This window comes from Hypanus sabinus, chromosome 26 (assembly GCF_030144855.1).
Source record: "Hypanus sabinus isolate sHypSab1 chromosome 26, sHypSab1.hap1, whole genome shotgun sequence".
NCBI lineage: Eukaryota > Metazoa > Chordata > Chondrichthyes > Myliobatiformes > Dasyatidae > Hypanus > Hypanus sabinus.
This window is the reverse complement of record NC_082731.1, coordinates 13,266,900-13,287,303: the sequence shown is the minus strand read 5'-3', so window position 1 is coordinate 13,287,303 and position 20,404 is coordinate 13,266,900. Positions and strand designations below refer to the sequence as shown.

General features: G+C 48.6%; 2 protein-coding genes across 5 annotated transcripts in view; both read right to left on the bottom strand.

Moving 5' to 3' along the window:
* LOC132381578 (zinc finger protein 721-like) overlaps positions 1 to 3,613 on the bottom strand; it is a 92,356-nt gene extending 88,743 nt beyond the window's left edge. The window contains exon 1 of the mRNA XM_059951073.1: positions 3,534 to 3,613. The gene's annotated coding sequence lies outside the window, so the exon portion shown is untranslated. The remainder of the gene's footprint in view (positions 1 to 3,533) is intronic.
* A 12,332-nt stretch (positions 3,614 to 15,945) lies between these two features.
* On the bottom strand, positions 15,946 to 20,055 carry LOC132381637 (zinc finger protein 239-like). 4 transcript variants are annotated; one of them, XM_059951205.1, is made up of 2 exons: positions 19,991 to 20,055; positions 15,946 to 17,016 (listed from the first exon to the last, which is right to left on the bottom strand). In XM_059951205.1, exons 1-2 carry the CDS (start codon positions 20,038 to 20,040, stop codon positions 16,152 to 16,154), a joined length of 915 nt encoding a protein of 304 aa, XP_059807188.1. In that variant the 5' UTR covers positions 20,041 to 20,055; the 3' UTR covers positions 15,946 to 16,151. The 4 variants fall into 4 exon arrangements, with proteins under 4 accessions (XP_059807188.1, XP_059807191.1, XP_059807189.1 ...); XM_059951208.1 differs by having other exon boundaries at positions 15,946 to 17,673; positions 19,991 to 20,035; XM_059951206.1 differs by having other exon boundaries at positions 15,946 to 17,673; positions 19,912 to 20,021.
* Positions 20,056 to 20,404: the final 349 nt, after the last annotated feature.

The following is a 20,404-nucleotide window of genomic DNA, read 5'->3' as shown; positions in this document are numbered from 1 at the left end:
TTCTCAACACTTTTAAAGTTAGCCAAACCTCATGGCTCTTTCGGAGGGGGTGAGGGCTGTCTTCGGGAAACTCACAGTCTCTTCCTGATATACTTCTCTCGCCCTCCTCCCTTCCCCTGCTTTCTCGATTCTCTGAATATTCCCCAAGCACAGCGGGATAACTGCTCAGCCAGGCTTTCTCTCGGTTTGATCACGCTGACGGGCAACCCTCTGGCCTTCATGTCTGTACTCACCTCTTCCACTGTCTGATACAGTTGGATCCCATCTTCATAAAACACTCGCAGTTTAGCAGGGTACGGGGTTTGGAATGTAATCTTTCCTTGCTTTAATATTTGCTTTATTGCAGAGTATTCTTTATGTTTCTGCAGGACTGCCAGGGGGTAATCTTGATCAAAACATATTAATTTCCCGTCCAAAAACACCCTCTTCTTTCCCCAGGCCCTTCATAGAATCTCCGCCTTCATATTGTATCGAAGGAATCTAATTATTATTGAGCGTAGCTTATCTTCTCTGTCTCCAGTAGGCCTTGGAACGAGCGCACGATGCACCCTCTCAATTTCCAGCTCCATAGTCAAAGGAATCTCTAGCGTGTCCTGCAGCAACTTTCCTACAAACTCCGTCATAGACAGACTCACACTTCTTCGGGAACACTGTATATCCTGATATATTTCCGCTGTGATCTTCCCTCCTGGTCAAGCAGTTTACTTTCTTGTCGATTTAATATTTTTATCGTCTTACTTAGTATCCATTCCACATTTTGCACGCGATCTTCCACCTTCTCAATTCGAGTCTCTGCCACCACTATTTTTTGACTGACGTTGGTGAGCTCTGACTTGATATCAATTAGTTGCTGTTTTATATATTTTTGGAATCTCCGTATCTCTTCCAGAATTTTGATCACATTTGCCGCTTCACCTGAACAAGGCCCATCGTCAGCCTCGCCACCATGCGAGGGTAGAGGAGCCGCTCGTCCACAGGCTCCGCAGTGCTGCTTTTTTAATCTCCATTCTTGCCCCTCTTATCAATTCAGGTATTTTCGAAAGATATTATTTTTGCTGGATTAACGGGGCAAAATATGCATTTTTCTGGAGGAGCTATTGACCTAAGCTGCCATTCTGGATGGTGACGTCACTGGAAGCCCCACTGTACGCCATCTTAACCACAGAGTCAACCTGCGCAGCAGCTTTGACTGTCCTATGGACTCAGACCCTCCACACTGCCAAGAGTATTAGCATTAATGCTATATTCTGCCATCATATTTGACCTACCAAAATGAACCACCTCACACTTATCTGGTTTCAACTCCACCTGCCACTCCTCAGCCCAGTTTTGCATCCTATCGATGTCCCGCTGTAAACTCTTGACAGCCCTCCACACTATCCATAACACCCCCAACCTTTGTGTCATCAGCAAATTTGATAACCCATCCCTTCACTTCCTCATTCAGGTCATTTATAAAAATCACAAAGAATAGGGGTCCCAGAACAGATCCCTGAAGCACACCACTGGTCACCAGCCTCCATGCAGAATATGAACCATCTACAACTACTCTTTGCCTTCTGTGGGCAAGCCAGTTCTGGATCCACAAAGCAATGTACCCTTTGATCCCATGCCTCCTTACTTTCTCAATAAGCCTTGCATAGGGTACCTTATCAAATGCCTTGCTGAAATCCATATACATTACATTTACTGCTCTACCTTCATCAATGTGTTTAGTCACATCCTCAAAAAATTCAGTCAGGCTCGTAAGGCACGACCTGCCTTTGATAAAGCCATGCTAACTATTCCTAATCATATTATGCCTTTCCAAATGTTTATAAATCCTGCCTCTCAGGATGCTTCTCCATCAATTTGCCAACCACTTAAGTAAGACTCACTGGTCTAAAATTTCCTGGGCTGTATCTACTCCCTTTCTTGAATAAGGGAACAACACCTGCAACCCTCCAATCATCCAGAGCCTCTTTCTCTCGTCACCACTGATAACGTAAAGATCATCGCTCAGCAATCTCCTCCCTCACCTCCCACAGTAGCCTGGGGTATATCTCATCCAGTCCCGGTGACTTATCCAACTTGATGCTTTCCAAAAGCTCCAGCACATCCTCTTCCTTAACATCTACGTGCTCAAGCTTTTCAGACCACTGTAAGTCATCCCTACAATCACCAAGATCCTTTTCTGTAGTGAATACTGAAGCAAAGTATTCATTAAGTACCTCTGCTATCTCCTCTGGTTCCATACACACTTTTCCACTTTGTAGGTCCTATTCTTTCACGTCTTATCCTCTTGCTCTTCACATACTTGTAGAATGCCTTGGGGTTTTCCTTAATCCTGTCCGCCAAGGCCTTCTCATGACCCCTTCTGGCTCTCCTAATTTCATTCTTAAGTGCCTTCCTGCTATCCTTATAATCTTCTAGCTCTCTATCACTACCTAGTGTTTTTGAAGCTTTATTCCTGGAAGACTAGATGACTCAGGGATGAGGAATTTTAGTTCTCCGGATGGACTGAAGAAGTGGGGATTGCTCTGAAAACAGATGGTTGGGGGAAATCTGATAGAGGTATAAACATCACTCAGTATCTTGACAGGCTAACGGGCCGGATTGAGCAAAATGCAGCTTCATGCGGGCCGGATCAGTCGGGCGCGTGCGAACGCAGCTTTCGTTGCCTCAGTTTTTTCAGCCTTTTCTCATGTGTCTCAGTCTCTGCTATAACTACAAAGTGTTTCACTTTACAAATTCCGTTTCTTATGAAGAAGACTGCCGAATAAACACTAAAAACCCTGAAAACCTGGTACCTGAATAAACTCAGCACTAGCCATATCATACGCCATAGGCGCTTCGATTACTGGGGCCAGCTTTAATAGTAATTAGATATTATCACGCGGGCCAAAGATAATTCCACCGTGGGCCGGATTTGGCCCGCGGGCCTTGAGTTTGACATATATGGGCTAGAGAGAAACCCTTTTGTGGGCAAAAGTACAAGATCATTGGAAAACTAACCAAAAGCAAATATGACATAAATATCCAAAGAACATGTTTCTGTACTCTATTTTATCCATATTTTTAATTTTCCCACACAATTCAGATAAACGTATTATCAGGGATTATTTTTTCAATAGTTTATAAATGGTTCCCAATATTTGTACAAATTTTATACGAAAATAGGTAATGTATGGAAATAAAGAAGATATAAAAATTTTCCAAATATATACGGCCTGCGGCTAGAAAGATCAGGATGTCGGCTAGGCTATTTGTTTAAAAACGGTCTACATTTTCTGCAGCCAGTTTCCAAATGGACTACAAACATGGCGTCGCAGCGAACTGCGCACGCGCGACACTTGCCCCAATGCATCTTGGGTCAGGTTGGCAGGACAAAGCCACAGCGGCGGTGCGGGCCGCGGGAAGATGGCCGGCGCCGTCCCGGTGCGGTGACCCGCGGGGTTTACTGGAATTGGACCGAGTGTCCCCCGGCCAGGGGCTGTTCCCCACGATCCAGCCTCAGCGGTGACACATCCCACGGCCCGACAACTTGCCCCTACCTGCTTTCCAGCGGCTTCCGCGTGGAAGATCCGCAGTGCGCGTGTTCCTGACGCGACGTCGGTCGTGCGCCTGCGCTCTGGGCCGCTTCGCTTTGCAACGGGCGCCCCCTGCTGGCGGAGGTTGGAAATGAAACTGGAGTCCCTTTGTACAGGGTCTCGTTTCCCAAACGGGGCTGCCAATCTCCACATATAAATCCCCCAACAACATAAATGTGATGGATAATCGCATAAGTTTATTGTCCCCGCACCCGACATTCAGATTCAAAATTGTTTCACTTACAATTTTAAGTACAGGAGCGTCTGTGCTTAAGGAGACTGACAAGAAATGGTGGTGGTGGTGGTGGGCATGGAGATGTTGATTAGCCTTCCTGCTTGGAGAGAGAAAATGTTTTTAGGTCTGATGGTGCTGCTGTAGATGTTACAGAGCCTCCTCCCTGAGGGGAGTGGGGCAACAGTCCATGAGCAAGGTGGGTGTGTTCCTCTATGACGTTACTGGCCTTTCCCCGTCACTTTCCTCTATATCTGTCCTTCGTGGTAGGTAGCATGGTGTTAGGCAGTCTGGACTACCCATTGTCAGCCCTTTTGCCCCACGCAATTATATTACAATGGATGAACAAGTACAGATGGGACAAGCCATAATCACCACCTGGATATAATATTACAGAATAAACAAGCAAGCACAGTTAATAGGGATAGCAATTCCAAACACACACAACTTACAGAAATCAATAACTGAAAGGCACTGGAAATATGCTGAATTAAAAGAGGAAATTGAAAGACTATGGAGCATCAGCAGGGTATGCATTGTCCTGATATTAATATCGACAACTGGGATCATCCCAAAGTCTCTACACAACATCATTAAACAATTAGCTCTACACAAATCTCCAGAAAGCTACGATACTAAGGGGGCCTCCAACCTGATGGCATCAACATCGATTTCTCAAACTTCCGGCAGTGGCCCCACCCTCACCATTCCCCATCCCCTTTTCCCCTCTCACGTTACCTCCTCGACTGCCCTTCACCCCCCCTCTGGTGCTCCTCCCCTTTATCTTTCTTCCATGGCCTTCTGTCCTCTCCTATCAGATTCCCCCTTCTCCAGCCCTGCATCTCAACATTCCAGCTCTTTATTTCACCCCTCCCCATCCCGGTTTCACCTCTCACCTTGGCTTCTCTCCCGCACCCCCATCTTTAAAATCTACTCCTCATCTGTTTTTCTCCAGTCCTGCCGAAGGATCTTGGCCTGAACTGTGGACCGCGCCTTTTGCCACAGAAGCTGCCTGGCCCTGCTGAGTTCCTCCAGCATTTTGTGTGTTGGCTTGGATTTCCAGCATCGGCTGATTTTCTCTCGTTAGTGACCAGAAGAGCCCGGCTGATTAGGAAGGAATTGGACGGGAAATGAAGACTTAATAAGAGCAGCAGAGAAAGCAGCTTAGAAAAGATTATCTGCCAAAATTAATGGGAATCCAAATGTGTTGTGTGGATACAGAAACAACATTGTGGGCTGAAGGGCTGTAGTGTTCGATGTTTGTACATCTGATTTTATGTTTTGTTTTCACGGATATGTTGTTTTGAGGCAGTAGTGCAGTGTAATGCATAAAAAATAAGAAATAGCTGCTGTATAATAAAAATTAAATATGTAGGTCAAAAAGAGAGGGACAGTGTTTGTGGGTTCATCAACCATTCAGTCATCTGATGGCAGAAGAAGCTGTTCCAAAAAAGTTGATAGTGTGCCTTTGGGCTCCTGTCGTTCCACTCTGATGGTTACGATCAGAAGAGGGTGCCTCCTGGGTGATGGGGGTCCTTAATGATGCCTTTTCAATCATTGGCTTTTGAAGATGTCCTGGACGCTGGGGGTGGGCAGATGCCCATGACGGAGCTGGCCGAGATTGTAACCTGCGCATGGAAAATGCTCCGTGAAGGCCACTGGCCTCCCCACCGTGGGAAAATGCTTCTCTACCGTCCACATCGTCAAAAGTCAATGTCTCAAAACACCACATCCGTCAGCAAAGACCCCACCATCCAGGACATCGCCTTACTACCATCGGGGAGGGGGTTTAGGAGCCTAAAGACGCACTCAGTATTTTAGGAACAGGGTTTTCTGAATGGCCATCAGATTTCTGAATGTTCCATGAACACAACCTCACTATTTTACTCTCTGTTCGGGCTCTGCTACTTATTTGTTTCCACATATTTTGCTGCGTAATTTTATATACTGCTTCCAAACAACAAAATGCACGACTTTTGTCCATCTTAATAAACCCAATTCTGGGTCTATAAGTAGTAAATAACAGTGCATGGAAGATTAACGTGGGAGTTTGTGCATGGTGTTCAGTGAGTATTTTGTTTGTTTTTCTGGAGGCGTGGTCCAAACAGCCAAATTCTTTGCACCTGGCTTCACCACGGAAGAGGGTTCTCCAAGTAATACTGGAGGTAGCCGAGGCATTGGACATGTTAGAAGTGAACACGTGGAAAACTCAAGTATCCTTAAAAGAGCAGGCCTGGATGAGGAGCACCCGGAATCCCAAGCGTACTACAGGAGGGGAAAAAGCAGTAGCATTGTTCAGGTATTTAATCTGCCCAAACCACTGAGTTCCCCTGGCATTTTCTGTGTCAGAATCAGAATCAGGATTATTATCACCGGCACGTGATGTGAAATTTGTTATCTCAGCAGCTGCAGTTTAAAACAATACATAATCTAGCAGAGAGAGAAAAAATGATAATAAATAAACAAGTAAATCAATTACATAAATTGGATAGATTTTTAAAAATGTACATAAACAGAAATACTGTATATTAAAAAAAAGTGAGGTCGTGTACAGAGCTTCACTCTCCACTTAGGAATCAGATGGCAGAGGGGAAGAAGCTGTTCCCGAATCACTGAGTGTGTGCCTTCAGGCTTCTGTACCTCCTCCCTGATGGTAACAGTGAGAAAAGGGCATGCCCTGGGTGCTTTAATAATGGACACTGCCTTTCTGAGACACCGCTCCTCGAGGATGTCCTGGGTACTTTGTAGGCTAGTACCCAAGGTGGAGCTGACTAGATTTTACAACCTTCTGCAGCTTCTTTCGGTCCTGTGCAGTAGCCCCCACCCCCATACCAGACAATGATGCAGTCTGTCAGAATGCTCTCCACAGTGCTATAGAAGTTTTTGAGTGTATTTGTTGACATGCCAAATCTCTGCAAGTTCCTAATAAAGTATAGTCGCTGTCATGCCTTCTTTATAACTACATCGACATGTTGGGACCAGGTTAGAACCTCAGAGATCTTGCCACCCAGGAACTTGAAGCTGCTCACTCTCTCCACTTCTGATCCCTCTATGAGGATTGGTGTGTGTTCCTTTGTCTTACCCTTCCTGAAGTCCACAATCAGCTCTTTCATCTTACATGTACCTTTGGACTTCCAGCATTTGTAGAATCTTGTGTTTGAAACTTAACATAATGTCGTTCAGAACAATAAAGGGCACTAATGTAGTTTTTAATTAAAGTTTTAGATTTGTGACACATATTACAATTATTTTACAATATATCCGCAATCAAATGAAAAAGCTGAGAACACCAATAGAAAATGTTTAGAACTTTCCCCAAAATGCAAGCTTTCTGGGAAACCTGAACTTAGTTCTGCTGAGTTGGTCACAGGGAGCAAGTTCTGCAAAGAGACTTGTTGATCGGGGTGGAAGGTATAGTCGACTTGTTGTCCCACCCTTGTCCAGGAGCAGCACAGGCCCCTCCCCTCACCGGTGCCAGAAGCCCCTCTACCACTGGGGGCTGTTGGTAAAATTCCATCTTCCCCAGATGTACAGGTGCAATTCTACTCTGACATCACAGAGAGCATCCTCGCATCAGCCATTACTGCCTGGCTTGATGTGGCATCCTCTCAGAGTTTACAAAAACTACCGCAAACTGTCATTGGCTGCAATGTAGGAATTGTATGCGCCCAGGAGAAAGAACTGGGCAGGGAAAATCATCACAGACACGATTCATAATGCCTTTTCTAAAAACTCCCTTCTGGAAAGCGCAATTAAACAACAATTTAACACCATTTTGACAGTTTCTCCCCCCAGGCTGTTAATCTGATCAACCATTCTGGATAGCCCCACCACCCTCTATTTACTATCTCACCACAGCAAACACTTAATACATACACACACACAAACACAGTGCTGGAAGAACAAATAAGCAGTCTACATTCAGGCCAAGACCTTTCATCAGGACTGAAAGGTTATGACCCCAAACATCTACTGTTCACTCTTTTCCGTAGATGCTGCCTGACCTGCTGAGTTCCTCCAGCATTTTGTGTGTCGCTTCGGTTTCTAGTATCTGCAGAGCCTAGTAATTTCTAAGGTAGGGACATGTTCAGCACAACTTCGTGGGCCGAAGGGCCTGTATTGTGCTGTAGGTTTTCTATGTTTCTATGTATTGTAAATAAATGCTGTTATTTATGTTTCCATGCCCATTTTATTCAACATCCATCCTTTAACCTCTAACTTCACTTTATACAATCCTTTATGTTTTTTATACAGCTGTTGGAAGTTGCATGCTGTACCCTGACCAACACCACAGCAAATTGCTAACGGACGTGCACTCCGCGGTGTACCCGTACCCGGTAACGTGACTGCTGGCTGCAGAAGTACGCGGTGCGGTGAGTGCCGGTGTCATTGGCCGACTCGCAAGGCGTTGGATCCAGCAGGGTGAGAAGGCTTTGGCTTCACAGGCACGCTAAGAGGAGGGAAGCCTTGTAGTTTTATACGCTACAGGGTCAGGGTGGAACGCTGCTCCTGTCCGGTGTAGATACTGGAATTCCTGACGGCTTCCCTGATGAATACATCTGCGGAAAGTGCAGCTAACACCAGCGCCTGACTGACTGGGTCGAGGAGTTGCAGCTGGAGTAGGGTGTGCTCGGGATCATCCGGGAGGCTGAAGACCTCATAAATGACACCTTTGAAGAGGCGCTCACACCCAGAGCACGGGCATCAGACTGGAGATGGGTGACCACCGGGACAGGTAAGGGGGTTAAGAAGTCAGTGCAGTGGCCATTCCCCTCAGAAACAATTATACCTCTTCGTATGCTGCTGTGGGGGATGACTAGCGGCCAGGCTGGGTGGCACCGTGGCCGGCTCTGAGGCTCAGCAGGAAAAGGGAAAGTCAGGCGATGTGGTCTTTACAGAGGAGTCAATAGTTAGGGGGACTGGAAGGAGATTCAATGGTCGGAACAGAGACTCCAGGAATGTGTGTTCCCCTCTGGGTGCTTGGGTCCGTGATGTATTGGAGGATACTCTCAAAGGGAGAGGGAGAACAGCCAGAGGTTTTGGTGCATATCAGTGGCAGAAAAGGGGAAGAGGTCCTATGCAGTGGGTATGTGGAGTTAAGAAAGAGGTTGAAAAGGTCCAGATTTTTCCCTGTGCCATGGAATGGGGTGATAGCCCGGATGAATGAGTGGCTGAGGAGATGGTGCAGGGGACAAGGTCTCACTTTCTTGGATCATTGGAACATCTTCTGGGGAAGGGGTGACCCGTAGGAGGAGGACAGGTGACACGTGAGCTGAGGGAGAACCAATATCCTGGCCAGGAGGTTTGCTAATGCTACCTGGGGGAGTTTTGCAGAGGACTGAGAACTGGAACCCCAGATCAGTAAGGGAGGATTGGACCGGGAGGTAGGTATCAGGGAAAGTTGAAATATCAGGTATGATGGGTCAGATAGTTTGAAGTGTGTGTGTTTTAATGCTAGGAGTATTATCGGTAAAGGTGAGGAACAGAGCATGGATCAGTACATGGAAATATGATGTTGTGGCCATCACTGGCTGAGAGAGGGGAAGGAATGGATGATGGATGTATCAGGTTTTTGAAGTTTTAGAAAAGATCGAGGAGGAGTTGGGCTACTAATCAGGGACAATATCACAGCTGCACTCAGGGGAGACGCCAGATGCTGAGTCCATTTGGGTGGAGCTCAGGAGCAGGAAGATTGTAATCACACAGATGGGATTGTACAACTGGCTCTGGAACAGCAACCAAGACATCAAGGAACAGATTAAGGAAATGTGTAAAAATAACAGGGTTGTTGTCATGGGGGGAATTCAACCTCCCTGATATAAACTGCGGCCTTCTTCGCGCGAGGGGTTTAGATGGGGCAGAGTTTGTCCAGGAAGGTTCCTTAAATCAATATGTGGATGGTCCAATGAGAGGGGGGGGGGGCATACTGGACTTGGCATTGGGTAATGAGCCTGGGCAAGGTGACCAACTTTCAGTGGGTGGGCAGTTAGGGAACAGTGACCACAACCCCTCATCTTTCAGGGTTTCTATGGACAAAGATAGGCATGGTCCTTGCGGGAGAGTTTTCAATTGGCGTAGGACCGACTAAAAGGGCATTAGGCAAGAAGAGTTAATTGGCAAGCCCACATTAGACATGTGGAGGGTGTTTAAAGATCAATTGCACTGAGTACAAGGAATGTATGTTCCTGTTAGAAGGAAGGACAGGGATGGAAAGAGAGAACTTTGGACGTCCAGAGAGGTGATGAATTTAGACAAGGAAAAGTATGTAAAGCTTAAGAATTTCAGATCAAACGAAGCGCATGAGGATTATAAAGGAGCCAGAAAAGAACTAGAGAAGGGAATTAGGAAAGTCAGGAGGGACCATGAAAAGTCCTCAGCAAATAGGATTAAGGTGAATCCCAAGGCATTCTATACATACATCAAAAGTAAGAGGATAACTCGGGAGAGGGTGGGACCAATCAAGGAAAAAGGGGGAACACGTGCCAGGATGTGAGTGAGGTATTTAATGAGAACTTTGCTTCAGTATTTACCAAGGAAAAGGATATGGAGGACCAGCAAATCAGTGCTGAGTGTACAAACATATTAAGGCAGTTTGGGGTCACGGAGGAGGAAATGGGCCTCCTAATGAGTTTTAAGGTGGATAAATCTCCAGGACCTGACTGATTTACACAGGTTATTGAAGGAGGAAAGAGATGGGATTGGTGGGCCCTTGACCCACCATGTTCTCCATGTTCTCTCTAGCCACAGGCGAGATCCTGGACGACTGCTGACTGGCATAATGTTGTATCTCTACTTAAAAAGAGAACAAGGAAAAATCCAGAACTACAGAATGGTGATCCTAGCAAAATTCCTGGAGAAAATTCTTCGGGGAGAAGATATATAAGCACTTCCAAACCCGTGGCCTAATTAGGGAGAGCCAGCATGGCTTTGTACGTGAGAGGTCGTGCTTTACCAGCTTAATTGAGGTATTTTTTTGACAAGGTGATGAGAGTTCAATGAGTGGATATGGTCTACTTGGATTTTAGTAAGGCGTTTGACAAAATCCCTCATGGGAGGCTAATTCAGAAGGTTAAGATGTATGGGGTCCACAGCAAATTGGCTGTTTGGATTCAGAACTGGCTTGCATATAGAAAACAGAGGATAGTGGTTGAAGGGACTAACTCAAACTGGAGGTCTGTAATTAGTGGTGTTCCTCAGGGATCTGTGCTGGGACTTCAGCTGTTTGTGACGTACATAAATGACCTGGGTGAAAATGTAGACAGGTGGGTTAGTAAGTTTGTGGATGATACCAAGATTCAAGGAGTTGTGGAGAGTGTAGAAGACTGAGAAAGAATACAGTGTGATACAGGTCAGTTGCAGATATGGGTAGAGAAATGGCAGAGGGAGTTTAACCCAGATTAATGTGAAGAGTTGTACCTTGGTAGGGAAAATGCGAGGAGACAGTACAATGTTTGGGCAAGGTCCTTAACAGAATTTCTGACCAGCGAGATTTTGGGATCCAGGTTCATGACTGATTGCAAGTGGCTACACAGGTTGACAGGGTGGTAAACAAGCCTCATGGAATGCTTACTTTTATTAGTCAAGGCAAATATGTATTCAGTACACAACCCTAAAATCCGTCCTTTCCACAGACAGCCGAGAAACGAAGCAAACTATGAACATCAACCCTCCCCCACTACCATGTGAAAAAAAATCATTAAAATGGAAACCAAAAAAAAGTTAAAATCACAGAATCTGAAACAGCAATGAGGGAAGGACCATTCAACCGCAGTGACCTTCCTTCGGGAGAGAGAGACCATCACCCAGAGACACCTTCCTCTGTCTTCCCCACTCACCGGCAGACGATTATGGGCTCGCAGCCCCTCTCCAGGCTTCTTGTCCTCAAGGCCACACATTTCACTCAAAACTTCCTCGGCAACAGCAGAAAGCCAGGTTACTCCATCAGCCCAAGAAACACACCACCAAAATGTGGATCCTAGGCTCTGAGGGTAGCAGAACCACGTTTGAAAGGAAAATGTAAATGTAGTTGTTTTCTGAACCGGCTGGAGTTAACTACCCAGTATAATCCCTCCAGGCACCAGCCAGCTCATCTTGTCCTTCAGTCTGTAGAATCAGAGGAAAGGTCTTCACCCAGAGTGTGGTTCATGTAGAACCTTACTTCCATTCTGACATAAACTCCTCTACTGCCACGACAAGGCCACTGGCAGGTTGGCAGAGCAACACCTCAATCTGTCTGGGTAACCTTTGACCTGATGACATGAATGCCAATTTCCGGTAATTTCATCTCTCACCTCCCAGCCCCTCCCTTCATCCTCACCCACCTCACCTCCCAGCCGCTCCCTTCATCCCCACCCACCTCACTTCATCTCACCTCCTAGCCACTCCCTTCATCCCCACCCACCTCATTTCATCTCTCACCTCCCAGCCCCTCCCTTCATACCCACCCACCTCATTTCACCTCACCTCCCAGCTGCTCCCTGCATCCCCACCCACCTCATTTCATCTCTCACCTCCCAGCCCCTCCCTTCATCTCCACCCACCTCATTTCACCTCACCTCCCAGCCGCTCCCTGCATCCCCACCCACCTCATTTCATCTCTCACCTCCCAGCCGCTCCCTTCATCCCCACCCACCTCATTTCATCTCTCACCTCCCAGCCGCTCCCTTCATCCCCACCCACCTCACTTCATCTCTCACCTCCCAGCCGCTCCTTTCATCCCCACCCACCTCACTTCATCTCACCTCCCAGCCACTCCCTTCATCCCCACCCACCTCATTTCATCTCTCACCTCCCAGCCGCTCCTTTCATCCCCACCCACCTCACTTCATCTCACCTCCCAGCCACCCCCTTCATCCCCACCCACCTCATTTCACCTCCCAGCTGCTCCCTGCATCCCCACCCACCTCATTTCATCTCTCACCTCCCAGCCCCTCCCTTCATCTCCACCCACCTCATTTCACCTCACCTCCCAGCCGCTCCCTGCATACCCACCCACCTCATTTCATCTCTCACCTCCCAGCCCCTCCCTTCATCTCCACCCACCTCATTTCACCTCACCTCCCAGCCGCTCCCTGCATACCCACCCACCTTTCATCTCTCACCTCCCAGCCGCTCCCTTCATCCCCACCCACCTCATTTCATCTCTCACCTCCCAGCCGCTCCCTCCATCCCCACCCACCTCATTTCACCTCCCAGCCCCTCCCGTCATCCTCACCCACCTCATCTCCCAGCAGCTCCCTTCATCCCCACCCACCTCATTTCACCTCCCAGCCACTCCCTTCAACCCCATTTCACCTAATTTCACCTCCCAGCCACTCCCTTCATCCCCACCCACCTCACTTCATCTCTCACCTCCCAGCCACTCCCTTCATCCCCACCCACCTCACTTCATCTCTCACCTCCCAGCCCCTCCCTTCATCCCCACCCACCTTATTTCATCTCTCACCTCCCAGCCGCTCCCTTCATCCCCACCCACCTCACTTCATCTCACCTCCCAGCCACTCCCTTCATCCCCACCCACCTCATTTCATCTCTCATCTCCCAGCCACTCCCTTCATCCCCACCCACCTCATTTCACCTCCCAGCTGCTCCCTGCATCCCCACCCACCTCATTTCATCTCTCACCTCCCAGCCCCTCCCTTCATCTCCACCCACCTCATTTCACCTCACCTCCCAGCCGCTCCCTGCATACCCACCCACCTCATTTCATCTCTCACCTCCCAGCCGCTCCCTTCATCCCCACCCACCTCACTTCATCTCTCACCTCCCAGCCGCTCCCTTCATCCCCACCCACCTCATTTCATCTCTCACCTCCCAGCCACTCCCTTCATCCCCACCCACCTCATTTCATCTCTCACCTCCCAGCCCCTCCCTTCATCCCCACCCACCTCACTTCATCTCACCTCCCAGCCACTCCCTTCATCCCCACCCACCTCATTTCATCTCTCACCTCCCAGCCGCTCCCTTCATCCCCACCCACCTCATTTCACCTCCCAGCTGCTCCCTTCATCCCCACCCACCTCACTTCATCTCTCACCTCCCAGCCACTCCCTTCATCCCCACCCACCTCATTTCATCTCACCTCCCAGCCGCTCCCTTCATCCCCACCCACCTCATTTCATCTCTCACCTCCCAGCCGCTCCCTCCATCCCCACCCACCTCATTTCACCTCCCAGCCCCTCCCATCATCCTCACCCACCTCATCTCCCAGCAGCTCCCTTCATCCCCACCCACCTCATTTCACCTCCCAGCCACTCCCTTCAACCCCATTTCACCTAATTTCACCTCCCAGCCACTCCCTTCATCCCCACCCACCTCACTTCATCTCTCACCTCCCAGCCACTCCCTTCATCCCCACCCACCTCACTTCATCTCTCACCTCCCAGCCGTTCCCTTCATCCCCACCCACCTCACTTCACCTCCCAGCCCCTCCCTTCATCCCCACCCACCTCACTTCATCTCTCACCGCCCAGCCGCTCCCTTCATCCCCACCCACCTCACTTCATCTCTCACCTCCCAGCCACTCCCTTCATCCCCACCCACCTCATTTCACCTCCCAGCCCCTCCCTTCATCCCCACCCACCTCATTTCATCTCACCTCCCAGCCCCTCCCTTCATCCTCACCCACCTCATTTCACCTCACCTCCCAGCATCTCCCTTCATCCCCACCCACCTTACCATCTCACCTCCCAGCCGCTCCCTTCAACCCCACCCACCTAATTTCACCTCCCAGCTGCTCCCTGCATCCCCACCCTCATTTCATCTCTCACCTCCCAGCCCCTCCCTTCATCCCCACCCACCTCATTTCATCTCACACCTCCCAGCCGTTCCCTTCATCCCCACCCACCTCATTTCATCTCACCTCCCAGCCCCTCCCTTCATCCTCACCCACCTTATTTCATCTCACACCTCCCAGCCACTCCCTTCATCCCCACCCACCTTATTTCATCTCACACCTCCCAGCCGTTCCCTTCATCCCCACCCACCTCATTTCACCTCCCAGCAGCTCCCTTCATCCCCACCCACCTCATTTCACCTCCCAGCCACTCCCTTCATCCCCACCCACCTCACTTCATCTCTCACCTCCCAGCCGCTCCCTTCATCCCCACCCACCTCATTTCATCTCACCTCCCAGCCCCTCCCTTCATCCCCAGCCACCTCATTTCACCTCCCAGCCGCTCCCTTCATCCCCACCCACCTCATTTCACCTCACCTCCCAGCTGCTCCCTTCATCCCCACCCACCTTTCACCTCTCACCTGCCAGCTTGTAATTGTTCCCAACTCCCTCTCCATTCCTTTCCAGTCCCTGATGAAGCGCGATGGCCCAAAATATCCACTGCTTATTCCTCTCCTCTCCACAGATGCTGCCTGACCTGCTGAGATCTCCCAGTGATTTATGTGTTGCCACGGGGTGGGGGGGGGGGCAGGTGATGAAATGAAGATCTGAGTGACAAGAGGGAAAAGAAATACGAGGGGTGATTGATAAGTTTGTGGCCTAAGGTTGAAAGTTTTAGAAAGCCTTGCACATTCATTTTTCAACATAGTCCCCTCCTATATTTGCACACTTAGTCCAGCGGTCGTGGAGCATATGGACCCCTTCTTTGTAGAAGTCAGTCTCTTGGACCTCCAGAAAGTGGTCCACATCAAGGGTGATTGTTAAGTTTGTGGCCCAAGGTAGAAGGAGATGAAATATACAGCTCTCATTACATGCAAGTGCAGTTCAACTCTTTGAGTGATGATGCAGGAAGTTTGAAGTGAATAACTCGCCTTTTCTACCTTAGGTCATGAACTTATCAATCACCCGTGCTGTGGACCACATCTGGAGGTCCAAGACGCCGACTTCTACAAAGAAGGGATCCGCATGCTCCACGACCGCTGGACTGGGTGTGTAAATATAGGAAAAATAAATGTGCTAGGTTTTCTAAAATCAACTCCTTCTACCTTAGGCCACAAACTTATCAATCACCCCTCGTACAAGAACATTCCAGCAGGGTATTAGGGGAGGAAGCAGCCATGGAGCAGAAACACTGGCAGGGACCAGATGGGCCAAATGGCCTTACTGTAGTTCCAACAAAATGTTAATACTAACTTACAGTAAATGATAATTAATGCATTGTATTCTAGAGAGACTGAAGGTCTGAAACGTAGGGTTTAAAACGGAACAGCTTTATTCATCACAGAACCAGACGATTAAACTCCATCACAGTTATAGGCTGACCGGCATCAGCAGAGTCAAACCCCAGCCGTGCCCAATACCCGGGGTTCAGTCCCGGCTCTGAAGAGCAATGACATGGGCATTTCTCACTCTCTGGCATTTGAGTGGCTGTGCTAGTTAGAATGTTAATACTTAGTTAAATGATAGTTAATAAATCCTTCCCCCGGGTGTGAACTCGCTGGTGCATGGCGAGGGTGGATGACCGAGTGAATGACTTCCCACACTCGGAGCAGATGAAGAGCAGCCTCTCCCCGGTGTGAATCTGCTGATGTCTCAACAGGCTGGACGAGCGAGTGAATCCCTTCCCGCACTCGGAGCAGGTGAACTGCCTCTCCCCGGTGTGGATATTCTGATGTATCAGGAGGTCAGACGATCGATTGAATCCCTTCCCACACTCGGAGCAGGTGAAGGGCCTCTCCCCGGTGTGAATTCGCTCGTGCGTCAGCAGGTGGGACGACTGAGTGAAGCCCTTCCCGCACTCGGAGCAGGTGAACGGCCTCTCCCCGGTGTGGACCAGCTGGTGGGTCATCAGGTTGGAGGATCGAGTGAACCCCTTCCCGCACTCAGAGCAGGTGAACGGTTTCTCCCCCGTGTGGACTTGCTGATGCCTCTTCAGATGAGCTGACTGGGAGAACTGCCTCCCACACTTGGAGCAGGTGAACGGCCTCTCCCCGCTGTGAACTCGCTGGTGCTTGCGAAGGTAAGAGAATATGGCAAATCCCTTCCCGCACTCGGAGCAAATGAACGGCCTCTCTCCGGTGTGGACACTTTGGTGAATCACCAGGCTGGATGAGTGGGTGAATCCCTTCCCGCATTCTGAGCAGGTGAACGGCCGCTCCCTGTTGTGGACCCTCTGGTGTCTCAGCAGGTTGGATGACTGGGTGAATCCCTTCCCACACTCCGAGCAGCAGAATACCCTCTCCCCAGATTCTCGCTGGGGTCTCATCGGGTCAGGTGAGTGAAAAACCGATCCCACGAAGAGCAATGGAACAGCCTGTTGCCTGTGAGGATGATGGATACAAGGTGCTTTGAGCAGGAGGCTAAATCAATGAATTCTTCCCATATCATAATGCACCAGCTTCCCACTAGGAGAGGTGGCTATTTCTTTTCCAAACATTATACAACTATCATGGATATAAAGTACAGATATTTCAGTCCCGATAAACTGTCTCGGCCCAAAATGTCAACTGTTTATTCCTCTCCACAGATGCTGCCTGACCTGCTGAGTTCTTCCAGCATTTTGCATGCGTTACTCTGGATTTCTGGCAAATGCAGAATCCCTTGAGTTTCTATCTTACTGATACATCAGGGAATATTTGCTCACACCTGCAGAAGCTGAAAGAAAGCTTCGTGCAGATTGAGAATGCAGATTTATTTTCTGTCTGCTGTAACTGGTGTCTACGTTCCCTGTCTGGCTAAGCATCAGAAACGAGCAACTCCTACTCCATGTTCAAATGACTTGTGACACTCAGACGCTGGTGAGCCAATTGATGCTGCGGATCTGAGTTTAAGGTTCCCAGAGACAATCCTCTACTCATAATCCCCTTCAAAGGGAGCATTATAAAAGTAATCAATATAAGCAAGTCAGCAATTCTGAACTGATCATTTCAGGCAGAATGGTGAACTGCCCCTCACCAAACGTTGGACTTGAAGTTCCACTGCAGAGACACAAACACAAAATTAGAACATAGAACATTACAGCAGAAGCTCTTCAGCCCACCATCGCTCTCACCCTCCCCTCCCACCTAGCCCTCCTATCATCCGCGTGCCTATTGAAGTTTCTTATTGCATCTGCTTCTGCCATCACCCTGGCAGTGTGTTCTATGCACCCACCACTTGATGTAAAGGAATTACCTCTGACACCCCCCCCCCCCCACTTTCCCAAAATCACCGTAAGATGATGCCCCTTGTATTAGCCATTTCTGCCCTATAGGGATGTCCCTGGTTGGACTCATCATATTGTACATCCTTCACTCCAAAGAAAATACCCCCAGCTCACTCAACTTTTCCTCGGATGACATGCTCTCTAATCCAGGCAGCATCCTGGTAAATCTACGCTGCACCCTCTCTAAAGCTTCTACATCCTTCCTATAACGAGGACGCCAGAACTGAACACAATACTCCAAGCGTGGTCTAACCAGGTTTCTACAGAACAGTATCTCCTTTAGACACACCACTTAAATGCCACTGTAGTACCGAGTGATTTCTGCATTGTTGGAGGTGGTGCCTTTCACAAGAACCTTGAGTCTGATTGACTCAGTTGGACATCTCACCCCCCCCCCCCCCCCCGAAAGCATATTTTGAGAAGAGCTGTTAAGTATCCTCAAGGTTCAAGAATTATGCAAGGAGAGCTGGGGGTATTCTGCAAATTACAAAGGGTATAAAGTAAATGGCAGGATACTTGGTAGTGTGGAGGAGCAGAGGTATCTGGGGGTACATGTCCGAGATCCCTGAAAGTTGCCTCACAGGTAGATAGGGTAGTTAAGAAAGCATATGGAGTGTTAGCTTTCATAAGTCAAGGGATAGAGTTTAAGAGTCGTGGGGTAATGATGCAGCTCTATACAACTCTGGTTAGGCCATACTTGGGAGTACTGTGTCCAGTTCTGGTCGCCTCACTATAGAAAGGATGTGGAAGCATTGCAAAGGGTACAGAGGAGATTTACCAGGATGCTACCTGGTTTAGAGAGTATGGATTATGATCAGAGATTAAGGGAGCTAGGGCTTTACTCTCTGGAGAGGAGGAGGATGACAGGAGACATGATAGAGGTATACAAGATATTATGAGGAATAGATAGAGTGGACAGTCAGCACGTCTTCTCCAGGGCACCACTGCTCAATACAAGGGGACATGGTTTTAAGGTAAAGGGTGGAAAGTTCAAGAGGGATATTACAGGAAGGTTTTTTTTACTCAGAGAGTGGTTGATGCGTGGAATGGACTGCCTGAGTCAGTGGTGGAGGCAGATACACTAGTGAAATTTAAGAGACTACTAGACAGGTATATGGAGGAACTTAAGGTAGGGGGTTATATGGGAGGCAGGGTTTAAGGGTCAGCACAACATTGTGGGTTGAAGGGCCTGTACTGTGCTGTATTGTTCTATGTTTTATGCAAGTGAAGAAAGTTTATTATAGAGAGAACATTTATTTTTATTTATTTAGAGACAGGTCAAACCTATGGGGCAGCACGTCTTTGGAAGGAAATCGGAGCACCTGGAGGAAACCCATGCAAACATTTTAGCATGGTGGCTAGAACAACCAGCTGTAGTCCAGAACGGAATTCGCTCTCTCTCTCTCTGCATTGTCCCTGAGCAGCACGAAGGTTTTTCCTCTGGATGCTCTTGTTTCCTCCCACAGTCCAAAGACGTATTGGTTAAAAGGTTAATTAGTCAATATAAAGTCATTAGGGTAGCGTTAATTGGGGGTTGCTGGGCGGTTCCGCACTGAATATCGAATAAATCAATCAATAAATAGAATTAATCAAGCAATTCGTGGAATCACTGTCCTTAATTACTCCTTAATTTTTGGTGTCAATCTCAACTGTGGCCTTTATCTGGGATTTGGATGTTGACGGGATTCGGAGAGCAAAAACCGGACTGAAATCTGCCTGTCTGAATTTCTAGACTCGGTTTGTGGGCAAACCGGGTTGCAATGGAAACAATGTCAGCCACATGACCCATAATCCCCTGCGCCCCAGCAACCCGCCCGGACGAACCGAATCAGGCAAAACGCGCATGCGCAGCCCGAACCACCACCGCCCTCCTCTCTCCCCCCCCCCCCCCGGGGGATATTCCGCCCCAGACTGACGAGACGAATAATGAAAACCCCAGCGCCGCGGCGGGGATGGAGGCGGAGAGCCGGTATGGTCCCCGTGTGGTCGCTCTCCGCGTCAGTCTCACCACCTTGTTCCGCGGACTGGGCTCCAGGTTGGGGTTCGGCCTCGGCGCCGATCAAACCCGGGACCAGATGCTCTGCCCCTACCTGCCGCCGGCCTCCCGGAAGCGTTTGTGCGGTGGGACGGCACTGCGCATGTCTGTGATGTCACATCCGGCCTCTGCTCTCGAGCCGGAACCGACTCCGGCGGAGCTCTGGGGAAATAGTCCTTCATTAATATTAATAAGCATCGGGTTTCGGGTTGTAAATTAATTTTAAATGCTTTAGAAATTGTAGAAAAACTGACTTTCAAAACTGTTCCAGTATAGAACGAGACCAAAACTGCGTCAGTGTAGCTGTCTCAGGTTTACATCGATCACAATAACTACCGACGTTAGGAAAGATGTTAAACAATCTCCCTCGTCAAATAGTAACTCTGTACAATTTTAAATTGAATCAATGAATGGCTAGCACAAGTCGAGGAAGAGCTAACCAAGATCCGCGTCCAGTCCTCCGTTATAA